The 20596-nt window shown below is 38.3% G+C and overlaps 1 protein-coding gene across 2 annotated transcripts in view; it reads right to left on the bottom strand.

Moving 5' to 3' along the window:
• Positions 1-2766: 2766 nt before the first annotated feature.
• SLC7A2 (solute carrier family 7 member 2) overlaps positions 2767-20596 on the bottom strand; it is a gene marked incomplete at both ends in the record, with an annotated part of 64088 nt that continues 46258 nt past the window's right edge. Inside the window, 6 exons of one of the 2 annotated variants that reach the window (XM_079726698.1) lie at positions 2767-2963; positions 5091-5199; positions 5934-6100; positions 7122-7327; positions 9118-9220; positions 18626-18765. In XM_079726698.1, the coding sequence (XP_079582824.1) occupies positions 2767-2963; positions 5091-5199; positions 5934-6100; positions 7122-7327; positions 9118-9220; positions 18626-18765 (922 nt within the window). Of the gene's footprint in view, positions 2964-5090; positions 5200-5933; positions 6101-7121; positions 7328-9117; positions 9221-18232; positions 18370-18625; positions 18766-20596 lie in introns of both variants that reach the window. The other variant, XM_079726697.1, reaches the window with a different exon arrangement.

The following is a 20596-nucleotide window of genomic DNA, read 5'->3' as shown; positions in this document are numbered from 1 at the left end:
AAAGACCTGGTAGTACTGGCTTTTCCTAATAAGCACAAACCAAGACAGAAATGTCAGAAAAGGTGCAGCAGAAACAATAAACAGAAATCCCCTAATGCTCCCGCCCCCAACTCCATTTCAGATTATAAAGCTCCTGGTATAATGTACCAGACTTCAGTGATTTCATATTAGAAACATTATAAATATATCTTTCTTAAAGAATCTATCTATAGAAAATATTATACATATAAAATCGCTATATATTTCAAAATATTTTAAAACCTAAAAATTTTGCATAAGCATATAAAACATTATTTTTTCTCCATCAGTTGGGTTTTTAAAATCTAGACAACAGCATTATTTCCAAACCCCATCCTAAACCCAGCTGACTTCTACACTGACGTTTGAAATATACACACACATATATATACGGGTATATATACACACTCACACATACATACAAACATACATTTGAGTTTTCACAGAAAAAAAGCATAGTCACTGACAAAGCGTCTTTTCATAGACATTTGTATTTGTAAAGTGTTTCAAGGTAGAAAAATAATTTTTAACTAAATTCTGCTCCTAATTGAACACAGTGGGCATAATAGTTTTAGCTGCCTGTCATGTTCTAAACAAATTTCTTGATATTGTTACAGTAAAAGTTTTAATATTCACATATGAAATTCTTCATGTTCCCTGTGTGAAGGGCCTGTTTTGAATGATTTCAGAAAAAAAAGGGCTTCTCAGTACACTGCAATAACAGCAAGGACTTATGAGTAGGCCCACAGTACTTACAGAAATACTTTACCCCTTGCAGAGCCAACTCTTCCTCTCCAGTAAAACATGCAGCTTAAAAGAATTCTGGGCTTCAGATTTTACCGTGTGCACCCTGGAAATTGTGGAATGTTAATACTGAGTTCTATGTCAGAGATGCTACAACACTAGCAGCCAGAAACCCAGGCCTTCTACCTGTTTATTGGATATTTAATCACAATAAACTCAACAATCATAACTTGCTTTTTAATGAAAAAAATAAAGTGACATCTCTTGGAAAAGCTGTCAGAAAATAAATGTTTTCCTTGCCTTTGGAGTAAGCTGGTCACCTGGGCTTGATAATATTCTTCCTGGAAATATAACCCATACATATGTAAGTGTTTAGACTCAGTCTCATCTAGTGAACCATATAATTATTTGTAAGAAAAATAATTCATGAGAAGCAAAACACACTGCAGATAAGTAGTCCACTATTAGAGAACCCTATAAAGTAAAATACAGTAATTAGAGAATCTTACATTTAAAAACAAATTATTTACTCACACAAAGGTTATTGTGTTTCTATGGCTTTAATTCAATTTGGTTAATTTTTCAGCTTGACATTTTAAACGATCGTGTATTTTACCAAAATATTCTATTCCCCAACCACTGATGGGTTTTTGTAGAATACTAGAGCTTGTATCACTAGGTTTCGTGTGGTCATTTAAAAATAAATGAAATAAAAAGTGCTAAACAATTTATGGGATGGGGGAAGAAAAACACCCCTGTTTCCAAAAGAAACATCAGAGGCAAATTAGATCTGAACCCCTAAAATTGGGTCAAATGCCCTTTAATAACTGAATAGGCACTTTAAAATCAGAATAGGGGAATTTTCTTTTCTTGTATCCCTTCATTTTTTCCTTTTTTTTTGCATATAGTAGAAAGAGAATTTGCTACTGAGTTAGAAAAAAAAAGTTGAACTGTGATTATTTATTAAGTAATGGAAAAAAGTATGAATCATTCCACCAATTGTGTGACCTGGGAGATTCTACTGGCTTATTTTAACTGACTTTTAAAACAGGGGTGCTTGGGGTCTACTTGTCCAAGCACATGTCTACTCTGATCTCCAAACATATCCTCATCTTTGCCAGTTACATGAGCTTCCTGCCCATGGGGACCACACTCACTCTCTAGCACAAAGGGTCCCAAGTAGATCACACTACCTCTCCCAAGCCTCTGACTGGACTGGGACAGGGCAGGGGGGAATATATCACTCACAGAAGGTGAAGGCCTCACATTTAAGGACCACTGTTCTCAAAGAAGACAGCAGTTCAAAGGGGTGCCTGACATCTGATGACACAGAGGGCCACTCCTGCCCTGCGCAGTACGGCAGGCACAAACACTCCTATTGGCGAAGGTTTTAGCAAACTGTCACACCTCGCAGAAGAAAAATCTGTACTAAACCCACTGCTGGCATTTATAAGTTGTAGAAAAGGCTCATTTCCTATCCCCTCCTCTTACTCCAGACCAATGACAGACACTGTGATGGGTAAATGCATTTTTAGCATGTTCTAACTTGACATTAATAAAGCCTAATAAGGAAAAGCAACAGCTATTTCCCCAACCACACCCAGCACATACAAAATATTTTTCTATTCCGTGATCATCTCCATTTCAGTATGTGCAGTATATGCTACCGATTAACGACAACACTGGAAAAATGCAATACGATAATAGCAAAACACCAACAACTTTTAACATTGATATTCCCCAACATATACAAACATACACACACACACTCCCACAATCCCACTATTTGGGGGATAGTCAGCACTGAGGAGCGAGCTCAGGGTGTTTTCCCTGGGTGCATAATTCACCATCTGAGGAGGTGCTGTCCAGGCGAGTAAGTATAAATTAGGGTGAACTGTGTCTGCAGCAAACCGATGACAACCTAGCATGACGATGACATCCGTCATGGTTCACTCCACGTAGGACATGTACGTGAAGACTGTGGACCAGCTCTGCTGCTGGGTACTAGCATTCACTTGTCGTTTCATGGAACGTGAAAGGTAAACTCAGGTTTCTTTGGTGATGGTCATTTGCTTGAATGGCAGATTTTTCTTCTGTCGCTGCATTAATGTTGTCTGAATAAATATCTTCATCATCTTCTTCATCCCTTGAATTACCCTCCAGGCTGTGTCTAATGCCATAAGTGAAGTAAATCAGGAAACCTTTTAGAGAAAAAAAATCAGTGTTTTAGGTGTGTCAGAAAATGGCTGTTTGTATATGGAAAATTTAATACAGAACTTAATAGTGCCTTTTGCCTTCTCCTTCTGTGCTGTTTTAGAAGGACGGAATGCAAGTACAGGATAGCCCATAAAAGGTCCCTGACAAACATTTCCCCAGTAGAATGTGCTTCTTCCTTTTTAACCTGCCATCTTTATATGTGTGTTTTTTTCAATAAATATTTTTCAGATGTTTATGTAGAAAATTTTTTTTTTTTACTTTCTCAACACTCAACACTACGCTTTAAACAAAAGGATATGTGGGGGAAAATCTCATACACATCCCCCAAACAAGTGGTGGGTTAACAAAGACACAGATATTTTGGAAAGCAGGCCCTGTGTGAACAGGGGACATGGGTGTGCCTTACACACGTTACTGTCACCAGGAGAGGATGACAAACTGTGTACTAAGCCACCTGTTTATTAACAGCCATGCTGACTGGGGATCAGAGGGAAAAGTATTCTCGCAAGATATGTACGCATTTTTCTGTATTTTAGCTATATTTAAAAAAATTGGTTGAGCGTTTTGGGTTGATGTGAAATGCATTATAATTTTCCCATGTAAAATCATGGGAAGCAGGCTACCAATGAGTACTTTGGTATGTCCAGTTATTAAGAATGATTCTATGTCCTTCTATTTCCTCTCATGTCCTTAGAGGTTTGAAGATCCAACCCTCCTTGTCCTCAAATAAAGGTACTGTTATCACCATTTTACAAGAAACTGAGGCACAGAAGCAGGGGTATAACATGGCCTAGGTGACACAGCTAATAAGTGGCAGGGGTGGCTTGAAACGTGGAGAGTCTGGCTCTGTAGTTCATGCTCTTCACCAAGGTCAAGTACATGATTAAACCTCAGTGAGCTACAACTTGAGGAAAGAAGCAGTGGCTTTTGGCAAGGCAGGAAGGGTAGAGAAGCTCTCCACCAGGTTACAAAGAGATTCTTCTGGGCTCAGAGTAGGGGAGAGAGTTCTATGGTCCTGTTCCCCGGGGGTTTGGGCTCAGCTTCCTGGCAGCACCTGGGGAGGTGGCGCGATCACAAAGGAATGGCTTTGTGGTACATTATGGAGGGCAGAGCCAACTGGCAAGTGATTCCCGTCAGGATCCTGGCCCTGATGCAACAGAGCCACCTATCAGAAGTGGCCACAGTGACAGAGAGAATACTCTAGAGTAACCCGAGTGGAGGGATAACCTTTGATGCACCCCAATTCCTTGACACAGTGTCAGATCCCCCAAATGTGGGCAAAACTCTAGTGTGGGGATGGGGGGGATGGGCAAAACTGACTAGGTTAAACCTCCTATCAACTCAAGTGGGTTGGTGGCTTGAGACTGAAATTAAGTTAATTTACAGCCACAAAAGAGATTCATTCATTCATAGTAAGAGATTCATTCTTATTAAGCCAATGGGAGGACTGTCAAAAAGCAGCAACTCTCAAACTCCTCAGGCCACCAAAACCAATGCAGACTTAGCTCTCATTTCTCACTGCTTCACCTTTCAGCCACTTCAAGTCATATTTTTAAAGACAGTTGGTGCTCAGTGCTTTAGTTACAACAAAGTTAAACTCTTCATTTCTAAGTCAATTTTCACATAGGAAACTGAAGAAGTCATGATGAAGAACAGTGCAGAATAGCTATAAATAAGCTCACTCATGTTATGTAATGCCAAATTCCACCCCAAGGCATACTGATATCAGAAAAGAAATTTCTTGATATAAGCACATTCAAAATGTTGCCAGAAATCCACTGGTACTCTGGAAGGAACTGGGTTTGGAATCAGACTCTAGGGCTGCCACTTGCAAATTAGATCCCTTGACTTTTAGGGGCTTCATTTTTCTCACTCAAGAAGTTAGAAAAAATAGGACCTATAGAGTTTTACAGGGCTACTGGGAGAACTGAATTTTAAAAAAGTATCTGGAAAAGTAAGCACTCAGATGTTCTAAAAATTGAGAAAGGAAGAAACTGAAAAAAAAGCCTTTATTTCTAGAAAGGGGGAATGGATGCATTTCTCTAATCACAGTGCATGACATCAGAAAAAGAGAGCCCACGTTCAGAAAGCAAAAACATTAAAAGACCTACCAAGCGCCATCCAAATGCTAAATCTGATCCAGGTGTCTGCACTCAACTGGACCATCAAGTAAATGTTCACCAGGATGCTGAAGGCTGGTAAAAACGGTAAGAATGGAACCTAAGGGGGGAAATATCTTCTTAAATATACTCAAATTTTGAAAGCACATTCCCCAAATTATTTCAACATGGTGGCCACTAATTTGACATACGTACTTTCACACTGTGTCAGTAAGTTTATATTCTCACAAAAAGGACAACCTGAATAAAAACCACTCATCTTGAGAATACTAAAAGGAGCACCATATTTCACATTGTTTACTGCAGCCCAAAGCAACAGAGAATTTATCCAGCCCGCTAACACCTGCATCATCACCAAGATGCAATTGGTTTCAGGGTTTAGTTTAGTTTAGGGTTTACCGGTTTAGTTCAGATATCAACAGGGCATGCCTCTAGAACTCTGACTACTCATGGTATCTCAGGGGGATCCTGCTCTTAGTTCAAATGGGACAAGATAATTTCACTTGCAGTGGAAGGGCTTTTGGTGGAAATAATCTTCCTGGGAGGGTACTGAATTTCTAAAATAAAATATTCTAGTTATTCTTCTGATACTTCAGAATATCGGACAAGAAATTTGTTTACTATTATTATATAGAATAAGGTGATAGGAGCACATTCAAGTTTTTGAAAAGAATACTTTAGACAAAAAGGAGCAACTCAAAGAATTGTGACACTCTTGTTCATTGGTTAACGTCATCAGAAGGGCTTTTTTTTTTAAAGAAACAATTCACAAAAACTAATGTCCAAGAGAAAATGTGCATAATATCTAGGATCTCCGATCCTCACGACACGTACCATAAAGGCTACTTTTTGCTGATTCTGAGGCTGCCTCCAAATGACGAGCACAATGGCAACGTAGAGAACAAGCAACAGCACAAGAAGAGCGAGGCTCCACGCTTCCAGCCTGGCAATAGTGTGCACTCCGTGCGTGGTCAAAATACTCAGGCCCAAAATGAGAAATGCTGCAAAGGCGACACGTTCGGGAAACAAAATCAGCACGCGTCCTTCACTCAGACTCCTATGTTCAAAGAGTCTATTTTGATAAGACATCAAGTTCTTTATAGATCTGCTCTACCAAATACTAAGATGCTTCATTTTTATTCTGGGAAGAAATGGCTAATTTCCCTGATTTAAGAAACACGGCTCGCTTACTCATGACTGTCTCCCCTTAGAAGCTAGCCTCCCCTCTGGGCACTACCATCTTGCCTTTCGGCGCATGGGCTACAGTCTCAGATGAGATCACATGGATTGATGGGATGTTGTCCGGGGTGGCTACTTCCCTTTTTTCAAATGGGAAAAGCAGGTCTGCTCGTGTTCAGCTGTTGTAAACACTGACTGTTTATGTAAACAAATAATATATGATCTGCACCTTTTCTGCCTATTTCAGAGGGCGACACCACCGCCCACCCACCCTTCTCTGACCATCAAGGCTGCATTAGGGGTCCCTCCTATGTGCTCTCAGAGAAACCTGTACTGCTCTTAGCTTGCCACCAACAGTCCTGTTCTGCAAAGCCCAGTGAGAGCAAGGACCATCCCTCTTGATACCCCAGGGACCCAGCAGAGTTCCTGCCACACTGATGATGCTCAAAAACTGTTGCTGAAAATACGCATGATTAAGTAACTGTGGGTGAGCAAACAGGATCTGCTAGATTGCCTCGCAGTCTCCTCGGGTCTCCGTTCAGTTATTGCCAGGTGTACTTTGCTTCACACAGGAAGCACCCTCACAGCGGACAAAATGGATCAATTTTGTACTTCGGCCCCTCTCACCTTAGGGAATTTCTTCCTTTCTTCTTCAATTACCAAGATATAATCAATGTATCCTGCTAATATAGAGATGAGCTCAATGACCAGTGACCAGTTAGGTTCAAATCTCAGGACTGAGGGTAGTGCTAACATCTTCTTTCATCCTCTTTCACAACATACCTGCTCCGCCTACATATACCTGCTGGGTCTTCATAATGTACACAGTCGAAGGGGACTTACCAAGGAATCCTACCAGAAAGCTCACGAGAGAAGCCGACTGTTTTGTGGGCAGAAGCGAGGGGCTGAAGAGGGGTTGCAGGCTGAAGCCCTGTCCTGGCAGCACAGTGACCTGGGACTCGCTTTTGGAGGCAGTGTTGGCACACGATCCCAGTGCTTCTTTCTCAGGACAGTATTTGGGGTGCTCGTAAGATAAGCCAGGCTGGTACCTATTCCCAAATAAAGGCATGTGTCTTTATTCTCAACGCACACTTCGTCCAAACGAAAAGAGCATCTGAAACTCTAAGAGAGACATTTCCATTCACAGCTGGTGCAGTAAATCCACACGTCTTATGGCTGCAGCCCCAGAAGGTACTGAAGCAAGCCACACACCTGCTCAGCAGAATATCTGCAGCAACTCTGGGTTTCCTCTGATAGCCACTTGATTAGAAAGTTATGTACATTAGATGCTGAAGAGAGTTACATTTTAAAGTGAGGCAAGTGTGACAACAGGATGATTATTCTGGAAATATCTATGTCCAAAGGAGATGCAGTTCACAAAAACAGCACAGAACTCTGGTTAAATATCAGCTACAGGGGGCTTCCCTGGTGGCACAGTGGTTGAGAGTCCGCCTGCTGATGCAGGGGACACGGGTTCGTGCCCCGGTCCGGGAAGATCCCACATGCCGCGGAGTGGCTAGGCCTGTGAGCCATGGCCGCTGAGCCTGTGCATCCGGAGCCTGTGCTCCGCAACGGGAGAGGCCACAATAGTGAGAGGCCCGCGTATCGCAAAAAAAAAAAAAAAAATCAGCTACAGAGTAACATACAGCCTTCAGTTTGGCCTTCAAAGGCCTCACTGCAACCTGTCTCTCTGGCCTCATCTCCCTCACCTCATACAGCCACCTCCCACCCATTCTCCTCTATTACTGATCCTTGTCCTCTTCAGCTGGCATCAAGATATCAGCCTGCTTCAATTCCTAGTATCTGCCCAGTCTCCCCAGTGTGGTCTTTTCCCTCTGAGCAGCCTTTGGTTAAACTTAAAAGTAACATTTGTCCCCTATCCAAAGAAGAAATATGCTCACTGAGAAAAAAATACACAAAAAGGGGGGTACATAGAAGAAAACTGAAGCCACCCATTACACCACTACTCAGTATGAATCCCTGCTAGCATTTTGGTACAATTTCAGACAGGTATAAATGCAAATATGTGTGTGTATATATATATATATATATATATATATATATATATATATATATATGTAAAAATCATTTCTTCATGTAAATGTATGTTACTATTTAAATAAATTCAGATGCTACATATAGCTTTGCATCCAGAAACTGATATATTTCTCCATATAATTAAATATCATTTTATTTGCTGTTAGAAGAGTCCACTGAATAAATGTACCCTTCTTTATTTAACTATTCTATTTTTTTTTTATTGAAGTATAGTTGATTTACAAAGTTGTGTTAGTTTCTGGTATACAGCAAAGTGTCTGTGTATATATATATATATGTATATATATATATATTCTTTTTCATATTCTTTTCCATTATGGTTATTTTAGGATATTGATAGTTCCCTGTGCTACACAGTAGGACCTTGTTGATTATCTGTTTTATTAACTATTCTACTATTGATATTCAGCTTAGTTCCATTTTTTCACTATTGCATATATTTGTGTGTGCCTCTTTGATTAAATCTTTAGCATAAAAGCTTAGCAGCTGGATCACTGGGATTACAAATATAGTATTCTTAAGTGTCTTTATACATTATGAGAACTTGTTGTTCACACAGATTAGGCCTACCTTTGGTAATTATCAATTTTAGTTGATTCTTTGCTTAAGGACCAAGTATGCTAATTATGCTTTGTACTCATGTTTGTATGTCTATGGCCTCTCACCTCTGTGAGACAACTAGCTCCTTGAAAGCAAGGTCGGTGAGCCCTAATTTTCTTTATTTCCCGGGCCCCACGTGACACACGCTCTTCAGAACCTTCTGGCAATGAGGACCACTCACCTGAGGATGAGAACACAGGCTGCGACCAGAGAGTAGGCCAGAAGGGTGCCGATGGACATCATGTCCACAAGGGCCTTCAGGTCAAAGAGAAATGCCATCACAGCTATTGGGGAAAGAAAGAACAGGGAAGAAAACAGCCTGTGAGAAAATTCCACACAGTTGGTAACTTTCAAGTCAGGGACAAGTGATGGGCACTTTTTTGTTTTAGTGCCAATGGTAAGTCAAAGTGTAGAAAGCGTATTTCTCACAGTTAATAAGATGTGCTTTAGGTCATACAAACTGCTAATAAAACTTCAAAAACCCTCAGCTGTCTGTCTAACAAAACACATCTACTTTGATTACTTAAAAAATATTGGCCTGACAAAGAGTGAAAATATTATATGACAGAATACTCTCCTTTGATGTTTCAGAAGAAAAACACTGCTAGGAAATATTGGCTGGCTCCTTTTTAAAAACACATAAAAGAATTCAAACAGAAGAGCTTTCATTACAGATGTTATATAATCATTTTAATTCCCATCTGCATTCTGAGTTATATCTTCTACAGAATAAAATAATGTCCAATTAAGTTATGCTTCTGATAGAGGCTAAATTCTACTCTGATTAAAACCACACAATCTGACTAAATTTGAGCGATCTGTGGCCCGTCCCCAGGCCACAATAATGTTAAGAGGCAAAGTATAATTTATACAGTTGAATAGTCAACTTGCACTTAGCAACGTTTTTTCTCCATTGAAACATCAAAATAGTGATGATATTAACTTGAATTTGCCAAATAGTTGTCCCTATCATAATAAGTAGAAAACACCACACATGGGGTGCTCCAGACACCTCAGCAAGCTTTCTACCTCTATGATCTCCATTTACCTTCAATTCAATAATCCTATGAGACAGGGAAAATTATTTAGATTCAGCTTTATAGCGCAGTATTTGACTGTTTTTAAACAAAACCCCAGCAATTTCACATGGTTTAACTTAACAGGATTATGATCCTCTTTTTTATAGACAGGCTAACTTAACAAGGTTACAACTAGTAGGTAGAAGCGGGGTTCCAGCTAAACCAACATGCCCGTGCCCCTTCTATAATAGCACATTGTTTCTTTAAATACACCCCATGCCTTACTTTGAAAAATCTCCATTGCTAGTATAGTTATACATCAGGTTAAAATTTTAATATGTTTTGTAAGAACCACAGATAACCAAAACAAGGTAGCCAAAACAGAAGAAAATGATTAATTATCCATACAAGCTCTCTGATTTAAGTTAAAAACAAGCAAAGCAAGATGTGGGACTACAGAATAACAAAATATAATATTTTAGAGCATTAAAAATGCTACCATTATCTTCTTTTAATTATTATTATTATTATTATTTTTTGCTGTATGCGGGCCTCTCACTGCTGTGGCCTCTCCCGTTGTGGAGCACAGGCTCCGGACGCACAGGCTCAGCGGCCATGGCTCATGGGCCCAGCCACTCCGTGGCATGCCTCCCGGACCGGGGCACGAACCCGCGTCCCCTGCATCGGCAGGTGGACTCTCAACCACTGCGCCACCAGGGAAGCCCTCTTCTTTTAATTATTAATTTCAATATCTTATTATGCTGGCAAATTAAATTCTTCCTGAAGGAAGAAGAGTACATTTTTTAAAATTCTGAATACCTAGTAGAGAATTAATGGGCAGGATTTTACTGGAAATAAAAAGCTTTTATGGAGTAAATAAAATATGTTGCTCTTTGTCAAGATTTATGAAGTATCTTTAATATCATAATGCACTGTTTAATCATAAAGTGGGCCTTAAATCATCTAGTGCAAGCTTCATTTTATGGGGGCAGAAATCTAAGCACTGAGAAAATAAGTGATTTGACCTCCCAACATACATCTAATAAAGTGCCAAATTTATTACAAAACATTTATAAAGTGCAGTTGTTTAGGCAAATACTTTCTGACTCTGAAAGAATCCCATTTCATACATAATTAAGCATTAGTATTCTCTAATCTAATTTCCCCCAAATTCAGAGCCTCAACAAAATTATCATTTTTTGGTTTGGATTTCTACTACCAAGAGTGTTTACTGTTTTATCTATAAAGCTGGTTAAAGTCTTCTCTTCCTCCATATAACAGGGGCTTTAAGGCCATTCTCTTGATCTGTAAAATCTCTTTGAAAATTTCCACATGGAATAAGAATCTGGACAACTAGGGTGCCTTCTGGATGCTGGTGGGAGACCTTGATGCCCAAGGAGACGGGAGGAACCCCCAAGTGAACCGGTAGGACGTGGGGGGAATGAGGGGGGAGGAGAAGTGGAGGCCAGACAGGACCAGTGCCCCGGAGGGGTGGCTGGAAGGGGGGAGGGGTTCCCATGCCTGGAGGGACCCTCGGGGACTCGGATCAAGGGGGAATGTGCTGAGCATTGCCCCTGCCCAATTGGCCTGGCTCTCAGGCAGGTCCTACACCCTCAGAGGCCCCTCCAGGCCGTGTTGCTCCTGGGGGCTAGCAGGAAGGCCGGGGGAGAACAGGAGGCAGGCGGGAGGGGCCCTCCAGGACTGGAGGAACAGGAGAGGAGTGGAGAGTGTTTGCCCCGCCCACGCAGACCAGGATGCCTGCTGCGCTCTCAGGCCGGGCCCCCACCCTCTGAGACCAGAGGCACAGCCAGGACCCCTTCTGTTGAGCCTAAGCCCCACCCCACCCCAGGGCCTTTTCCAGCCCCGTGGGTCCTAAGCATAGGCCCCGTCCACTGCCAAAACCCCACCCCTGCCTAAGTGCCACCCCCACAGCCAAGGCCTTTTCCACCTTTTTTTTTTCTCCTCTTTTTTACTATTGTGGTTCTGTTTTACCTTCCAAAAGTTGTTTCACCCACATTTTTATTTTTATATTCTTTCTAATATATCTGTTAGTTTCCTAGTCTAATTTTATTTTTTACTCTTTGTTATTGTTCTTCTTTTTTTTTTTTTTTTGCCACCCCATGCAGCTTGTGGGATCTTGGTTCATGAGCGGGGGTTGGGCTGAAGCTCCTGTGGTGGGAGCTCCAAGTCCGAACCACTGAACTAACAGAGAACCTCAGACCCCAGGGAATATTCATCAGAGTGAGGTCTCCCAGAGGTCCTCATCTCAGCGCCAAGACCCAGCTCTACCCAACAGCCTACAAACTCCAGTGCTGGAAGCCTCAGGCCAAACAACCAGTAAGACAGGAACACAATCCCACCCATCAAAAAAAAAAAAAAAAAAAATGAGACGGCAAAAAAATATGTCACAGATGAAGGAGCAAGGTAAAAACCTACAGGACCAAATAAATGAAGAGGAAATAGGCAATCTACTTGAAAAAGAATTCAGAGTAATGAGAGTAAAGATGATCCAGAATCTCGGAAATAGAATGGAGGCACGAATTGAGAAAATACAACAAACGTTTAACAAAGATCTAGAAGAACTAAAGAACAAAAAAACAGCTATGAACAATACAATAACTGAAATGAAAAATACACTGAAGGAATCAATAACAGAATAACTGAGGCAGAAGAATGAATAAGTGAGCTTGAAGACAGAATGGTGGAAATAACTGCTGAGGAGCAGAATAAAGAAAAAAGAATGAAAAGAATTGAAGACAATGTCAGAGACCTCTGGGACAACACTAAACGCACCAATATTCAAATTATAGGGGTCCCCGAAGAAGAAGAGAAAAAGAAAGGGTCTGAGAAAGTATTTGAAGAGATTATAGTGGAGAACTTCCCTAACGTAGGAAAGGAAATAGTCACCCAAGTCCAGGAAGCACAGAGAGTCCCATACAGGATAAACCCTAGGAGAAACACACCAAGACACATATTAATCAAACTGACAAAAATTAAATTCAAAGAAAAAATATTAAAAGCAGCAAGGGAAAAGCAAAAAATAACATACAAAGGAATCCCCATAAGGTTATCAGCTGATTTTTCAGCAGAAACTCTGCAGGCCAGAAGGGAGTGGCAGGATATACTTAAAGTAATGAAACAGAAAAACCTACAACCAAGATTACTCTACCCAGCAATCATTCAGATTGAATGGAGAAATCAAAAGCTTTTCAGACAGGCAAAAGCTAAGAGAATTCAGCACCACCAAACCAGCTTTACAACAAATGCTAAAGAAACTTCTCTAGGTGGGAAAGACAAGAGAAGAAAAAGACCCACAAAAACAAACCCAAAACAATTAAGAAAATGGGAATAGGAACATACATATCGATAATAACCTTGAATGTAAATGGATTAAATGCCCCAACCAAAAGACACAGACTGGCTGAATGGATACAAAAACAAGACTCATATATATGCTGTCTACAAGAGATCCATTTCAGACCTAGGGACACACACAGACTGAAAGTGAAGGGATGGAAAAAGATATTCCATGCAAATGGAAATCAAATGAAAGCTGGAGTAGCAATACTCATAGCAGATAAAGTAGACTTTAAAATAAAGACTGTTATAAGAGATAAGGAAGGACACTGCATAATGATCAAGGGATCAATCCAAGAAGAAGATATAACAACTATAAATGTTTATGCACCCAACATAGGACCACCTCAATACATAAGGCAAATGCTAACAACCATGAAAGAGGAAATCGATAGTAACACAATAATAGTAGGGACTTTAACACCTCCCACTTACACCAATGGACAGATCATCCAAACAGAAAATAACTAAGGAAACACAAACTTTAAATGACACAACAGAGCAGATAGATTGAATTGATGTTTATAGAACATTCCACCCAAAAGTGGCAGAATACATTTCCTTCTCAAGTGTACATGGAATATTCTCCAGGACAGATCATATCTTGGGTCACAAATCAAGCCTTGGAAAATTTAAGAAAATTGAAATCATATCAAGCATCTTTTCTGACCACAATACTATGAGATTGGAAATAAATTACAGGAAAAAAACTGTAAAAAACACAAATACATGGAGGCTAAACAGTGCACTACTAAATAATCAAGAGATCACTGAAGAAGTCAAAGAAATAAAAAAAATACATAGAAACAAATGACAACAAAAACACAATGACTCAAAACCTATGGGACGCAGCAAAAGCAGTTCTAAGAGGAAGCTTATAGCAATTCAATCTCACCTCAAGAAACAAAAAAATCTCAAATAAACAACCTAACCCTACACCTAAAGCAGCTAGAGAAAGAAGAACAAAGAAAACGCAAAGTCAGTAGAAGGAAAAAAATCATAAAGATCAGAGCAGAAATAAATGGAATAGAAACGAAGAAAACAATAACAAAGATCAATAAAACTGAAACTTGGTTCTTTGAGAAGATAAACAAAATTGATAAACCCTTAGCAGAGCCATCAAGAAAAAAAGGGGGAGGACACAAATCAATAAAATTAGAAATGAAAAAGGAGAAATCACAACCGACACCGCAGAAATACAAAGGACTATAAGAGACTACTACAAACAACTATATGCCAATAAAATGGGCAATCACAAAGAAATGGACAAATTCTTGGAAAGGTACTGAACCAGGAAGACTGAACTAGGAAGAATTAGAAACTATAAACAGACCTATCACAAGTAATGAAATTGAAACTGTAATTAAAAATCTTCCAACAAACAAAAGTCCAGGACCAGATGGCTTCATGGGTGAATTCTATCATTTAGAGAAGAGCTAACACCGATCCTTCTCAAACTCTTCCAAAAAACTGCAGAGGGAGGAACACTCCTAAATTCTTTCTATGAAGCCACCATAACCCTGATACCAAAACCAGAAAAAGATATCACAAAAAAAGAAAATTATAGAGCAATATCACTGATGAATATAGATGTAAAAATCTGGAACAAAATACTAGCAAACAGAATCCAACAACATATTATAAGGATCATACACCACGATCAAGTGGGATTTATCCCAGAAATGCAAAGATTCTTCAATAAACACAAATCAATCAATGGGATAGACCACATTAACAAATTAAGGAACAAAAACCATATGATCATTTCAATAGATGCAGAAAAAGCTTTTGACAAAATTCAACACCCATTTATGATAAAAACTCTCCAGAAAATGGGCATAGAGGGAACCTACCTCAACATAATAAAGGCCATATACGACAAACCCACAGCAAACATCACACTCAATAATGAAAAACTGAAAACATTTCCATTAAGATCAGGAACAAGACAAGGATGTCCATTCTTGCCACTCTTATTCAACATATAGTTTTGGAAGTCCTAGCCACAGGAATCAGAGAAGAAAAAGAAATAAAAGGAATACAAATTGGAAAAGAAGAAGCAAAACTGTCACTGTTTGCAGGTGACATGATACTATACATAGAAAATCCTAAAGATGCCACCAGAAAACTACTAGAACTAATCAATGAATTTGGTGAGGTTGCAGGATACAAAATTAAAGCACAAAAATCTGTGGCATTCCTATACACTAACAACAAAAAATCAGAAAGAGAAATTAAGGAAACAATCCCATTTACCATCACAACAAAAAGAATAAAATACCTAGGAATAAACCTACCTAAGGAGGCAAAAGACTTGTACTCAGAAAACTATAAAACACTGATGAAAGAAACGAAGATGACATAAACAGATGGAGAAATATACCATGTTCTTGGATTGGAAGAATCCATATTGTGAAAATGACTATACTACCCAAAGCAACCTACAGATTCAATGCAATCCCTATCAAACTACCAATGGCATTCTTTGCAGAATTAGAACAAAAAATTTTACAATTTGTATGGAAACACAAAAGACCCCAAATAGCTAAAGCAATCTTGGGAAAGAAAAACTGAGCTGGAGGAATCAGGCTCCCTGACTTAAAACTATACTACAAAGCTACAGTAATAAAGACAGTATGGTATAGGCACAAAAACAGAAATATAGATCAGGATAGAAAGCCCAGAGGTAAACCCATGCAAATACGGTCACCTAATTTACAACAAAGGAGACAAGAACATACAATGGAGGGAAGGCAGCCTCTTCAATAAATGGTGCTTGGAAAACTGGACAGCCACATGTAAAAGAATGAAATTAGAATGCTCCCTAACACCATACACAAAAATAAACTCAAAATGGATTAAAGACCTAAATGTAAGACCAGACACTATAAAACTCTTAGAGGAAAACATAGGAAAAACACTCTTTGACATAAACCACAGCAAGATCTTTATTGACCCACCTCCTAGAATAATGGAAATAAAAACAAAAATAAACAAATGGGACCTATGAAACTTCAAAGCTTTTGCACAGCAAAGGAAACCATAAACAAGACAAAAAGACAACCACCAGAATGGGAGAAAATATTTGCAAATGAAACAACAGACAAAGGATTAATCTCCAAAATATACAAACAGTTCATGGAGTTCAATATCAAAAAAACAAAGAACCCAATTAAAAAATGGGCAGAAGACCTAAATAGACATTTCATCAAAGTAGACATACAGATGGCCAAGAGGCATGTGAAAAGATGCTCAACATCACTAATTATTAGAGAAATGCAAATAAAAACTACAATGAGGTATCACCTCACACCAGTCAGAATGGCCATTATCAAAAAATCTAGAAACAATAAATGCTGGAAAGGATGTGGTGAAAAGGGAACCCTCCTGCACTGTTGGTGGGAATGTAAATTGATAAAATCACTATGGAGAACAGTATGGAGGTTCCTTAAAAAACTAAAAATAGAACTACCATATGACCCAGCAATCCCACTACTGGGCATATACCCTGAGAAAACCATAATTCAAAAAGAGTCATGTACCACAATGTTCATCACAGCACTATTTACAATAACCAGGACATGGAAGCAACCTAAATGTCCATCAACAGATGAATGGATAAAGAAGATGGGGCACATATATACAATGGAATGTTACTCAGCTATAAAAAGAAACGAAATTGAGTTATTTGTAGTGAGGTGGATAGATCTAGAGTCTGTCATACAGAGTGAAATAAGTCAGAAAGAGAAAAACATATACCGTATGCTAACGCACGTATATGGAATCTAAAAAAAAATGGTGCTGATGAACCTAGTGGCAGGGCAGGAATAAAGACACAGACATAGAGAATGGACTTGAGGACATGGGGAGGGGGGGAAACTGGGGCGAAGTGAGAGAAGCATCGACATATATACACTACCAAATGTAAAATAGATAGCTAGTGGGAAGCAGCAGCATAGCACAGAGAGATCAGCTCGGTGCTTTGTGACCACCTAGAGGGGTGGGATAGGGAGGGTGCAAAGGAGGCTCAAGAGGGAGGGGATATGGGGATATATGTATGCATATGGCTGATTCACTCTGTTGTACAACAGAAACTAACACAGCATTGTGAAGCAATTATATTCCAATAAAGATGTATTAAAAAATTAAAAAAGAACTGTGAGAAAAAAAAGGATCTGTCCAAAAGCATTTTACATGGATATTATGACATGCCAAAAGGTAGGCAAATGGAGTTTGTGTTTTGTTTTGCTTTTTTAACATGACTTAATATCAAAACTGTTGAAAGGAAAAATAGATTCCTAATGGGGTTTATGACTGTATAGGTATTAGTAACTCTTAGAGAACCATGATGGCCCAGGAAGTGGGGTTAGCCACCATACTGAGGGCAGTGATAACAATGACCAAGTATAAATTATCTTTGACATTTCTTATATTTAATTAAGAATGGGTAAACTTTAGCTTTTCAAAAATCCCATGGTCGTTTAGCAATATTCAACTTAAATCCTGGACGAAAAAGAAAATACTGAATCATTATTTTTAATAACAATTCAAGTATTAAGTAATCATTATTTAATTAACATGTTGTGTGTCAGTAAATAATTTTATGTGGTCATTCATCAATCTGAAAAGCATTTGATAGCTGATATATAGTGAAAAACCATTACAAACCTTTGCGCATTTGTTAGAAGCCCCAAAGGTTAAGATAACGAAATAGGACCAAATCCCAAAGGGTCAGTTATGAATTTCGGTAGAGCACCGCCACCACAATTTGCAGATGTGATTCCAATGTTTATACCCTAATTTATCAGTGATTTTGTTCTTAACTTACATGCACAGCAAGCAGACCCTCTTTATAAGTCCATGCATGCGCATAAAATGCTCAAGTCCAATGTTGAAGAATCCTATGTTTGTAGAGCTTACCAGAGATGACCCCTGCAGTCAATGTGGCAGCTACTGGTGACTGCCTCTTACTCACTCTGGCAAGAAATCTAAACAGTAAACCATCCCGGGCCATGGCAAACAGAATTCGGGGCAAAGGAAACATGGAACCCAGAAGACTAGAACAGAAAAATTCATAATCCACATGTGAGTTATTACAAGTATTATTCTAGGTGAATATATACTGGTAAAGACTGGACACACTAAAGCACAGAACCTATAGCAAAAAAAAAATTCAAAATCGGAAATATTCACAAAAAAGTTATTAATCTTTATATATATCAAAACAGAAAACGACCTAATTTTCCATTTTTTTTTCCAGAATCCTCGATGAAAAAAGATCCCCCTTTACTTAATAAAAGTCAACTCTCTCACCTGCTACCGCACCCGATGATAAAGTAGCAATTATTGGTGTCTTCGTTTTGGAATTGATTTGAGCTAGACATTTGAAAAGCAACCCATCCTCCGCCATAGCATAGATTACACGAGGCATTGGGAAAATGGATCCAAGAAGACTGAATAAAAAGCAAACACATGCAGTATGGCAAACACATTCATGCAAGATTACATCCCAGAACTGAAATTAAGTAATCGTATAAAACGCAGCATCACAGCTGTGATTATGAAGTCTTGTTATTTTTAAAATGTATTATGATTGGGCATCTAAAAATAGATACCAATTAACCATTGTGCTACTTATTATTCTTTTACAGATATTTGCCCAGCACAATTATCAGACTAAAAACAATACTGCAAATAATTTGTGCAGGCCCATGATTACTACTAAATTAAAACTAAGGAATTAAGACAAAAAAAAACCCCAATTATATCATTAAGACATTTTTAACTTAGAAAATAAAATTTATAAATTGATATGTAATTACAGAAAAGATTAAGTAATTTGATTTTATAGTATAGTCACTTCATTTATTCAATAACTACACATTTTTCATATTTATTTTACCATTATTTTTCCTCATATAGTGTAATCTTTGATCAAATTAATAATTCTTAGCATCATAAGATAATCAAGACAGAAAAAGACAAAGAAAAAATCAACTCACTGTAAATTTAGTACATAAAGACAGCCGCAATTAAACGTTAGTAACAGTGCAGTTTAAGAAAATGATTTTTTGCTTTAGATGTTTTGAATTACTTGTGTGTTTACTGGCTGCATCATTCCGTACGTGAATTAGTTGTAAAAAATAACCATTGAAAGAGAAAGTAAGTAAAATATATTTTTTAAATCCATCTTCTTTATCTTTTAATAAAGCTGGGTTGAGCTTGGCCACAAATAAATCTTTGTCCATCTCTCTTCTAAGACCATGGTGGCAAGGTATCACCACAGTTCAGATTTTTGAAACTGTTTGAAACTATTTAAAATAAACCTCAACACCTGCAGATGGCTAAGAAACCAACAGGGGTAATTTCTAATTGCTGCTTAATATTTATTATCTTGAATACAAAATAAAAGAGAGTTTGAGGGGAAAAAAAGCTAGGCTAATGAATTATATAAAAAAATTTCTTTTTCCAATTTCAGACTTTTAGAAAATTATTTTCACTTCAAAAAATTAGTACTCAAGCAGAGATTAATTTTTCTCTTTGTAAGAATGCTCTAAGTATAGCATGATATAAAACTCAAATGAAATATCTTATGATCACATGTTAAATTAAAATATGAGTAGTTCAGGAAACTTGAGAAATGAATCATAAAATATTAAAATAAGCAGCTACTGAAAATCTGAATACTTGAGATTCAACTATTCTTTTCGCATAGATTTATACAAATTTCCACCATTAACTTGAGAACAGTAATTTCCATTTCTACACCAAGTTCACTCTGATCAGTGCTGAGAGGAAAAAGTCTCAGTGCTTCATAATAAAAAACACATTATACTTAACAATGCCACAGCATATAGCTTCCACTCATTACAGACTTGATATTATTTTAAAAGACAGCAGAAAATGTCAAGTCTGCACATAAGGTCTCAATTGTCTGTAGCACTACAAGTAACACCAAAGCCAGCAGGGAAACATACTAGTATAAGCACTGTAAAGTTTTACAGTACATATATATATATGAATATGTATGAAATATACAAGTGTGTATAAATGCCATATATATCCACAGAAGCTTGGATCATCATTATCTTGAAAAACTGACTTTTAACTGACGGGGGAAACATTTTTATCACTTAAGATTTTGATATGGCAATTTGGGCGAACTATTCAGAGAATACAGTTGTATAATGTGTTCCTCGTATTAGGATTATTTTTAAAACATACAAAAGCAATGCTTTAGGCACTGACTACCTTTGCAGTAGCCCAGACAGCTCTGCCCCAAAG

Source organism: Hyperoodon ampullatus, assembly GCF_949752795.1.
Source record: "Hyperoodon ampullatus genome assembly, chromosome: 20".
NCBI lineage: Eukaryota > Metazoa > Chordata > Mammalia > Artiodactyla > Ziphiidae > Hyperoodon > Hyperoodon ampullatus.
This window is presented reverse-complemented; position numbering and strand designations above follow the sequence as displayed.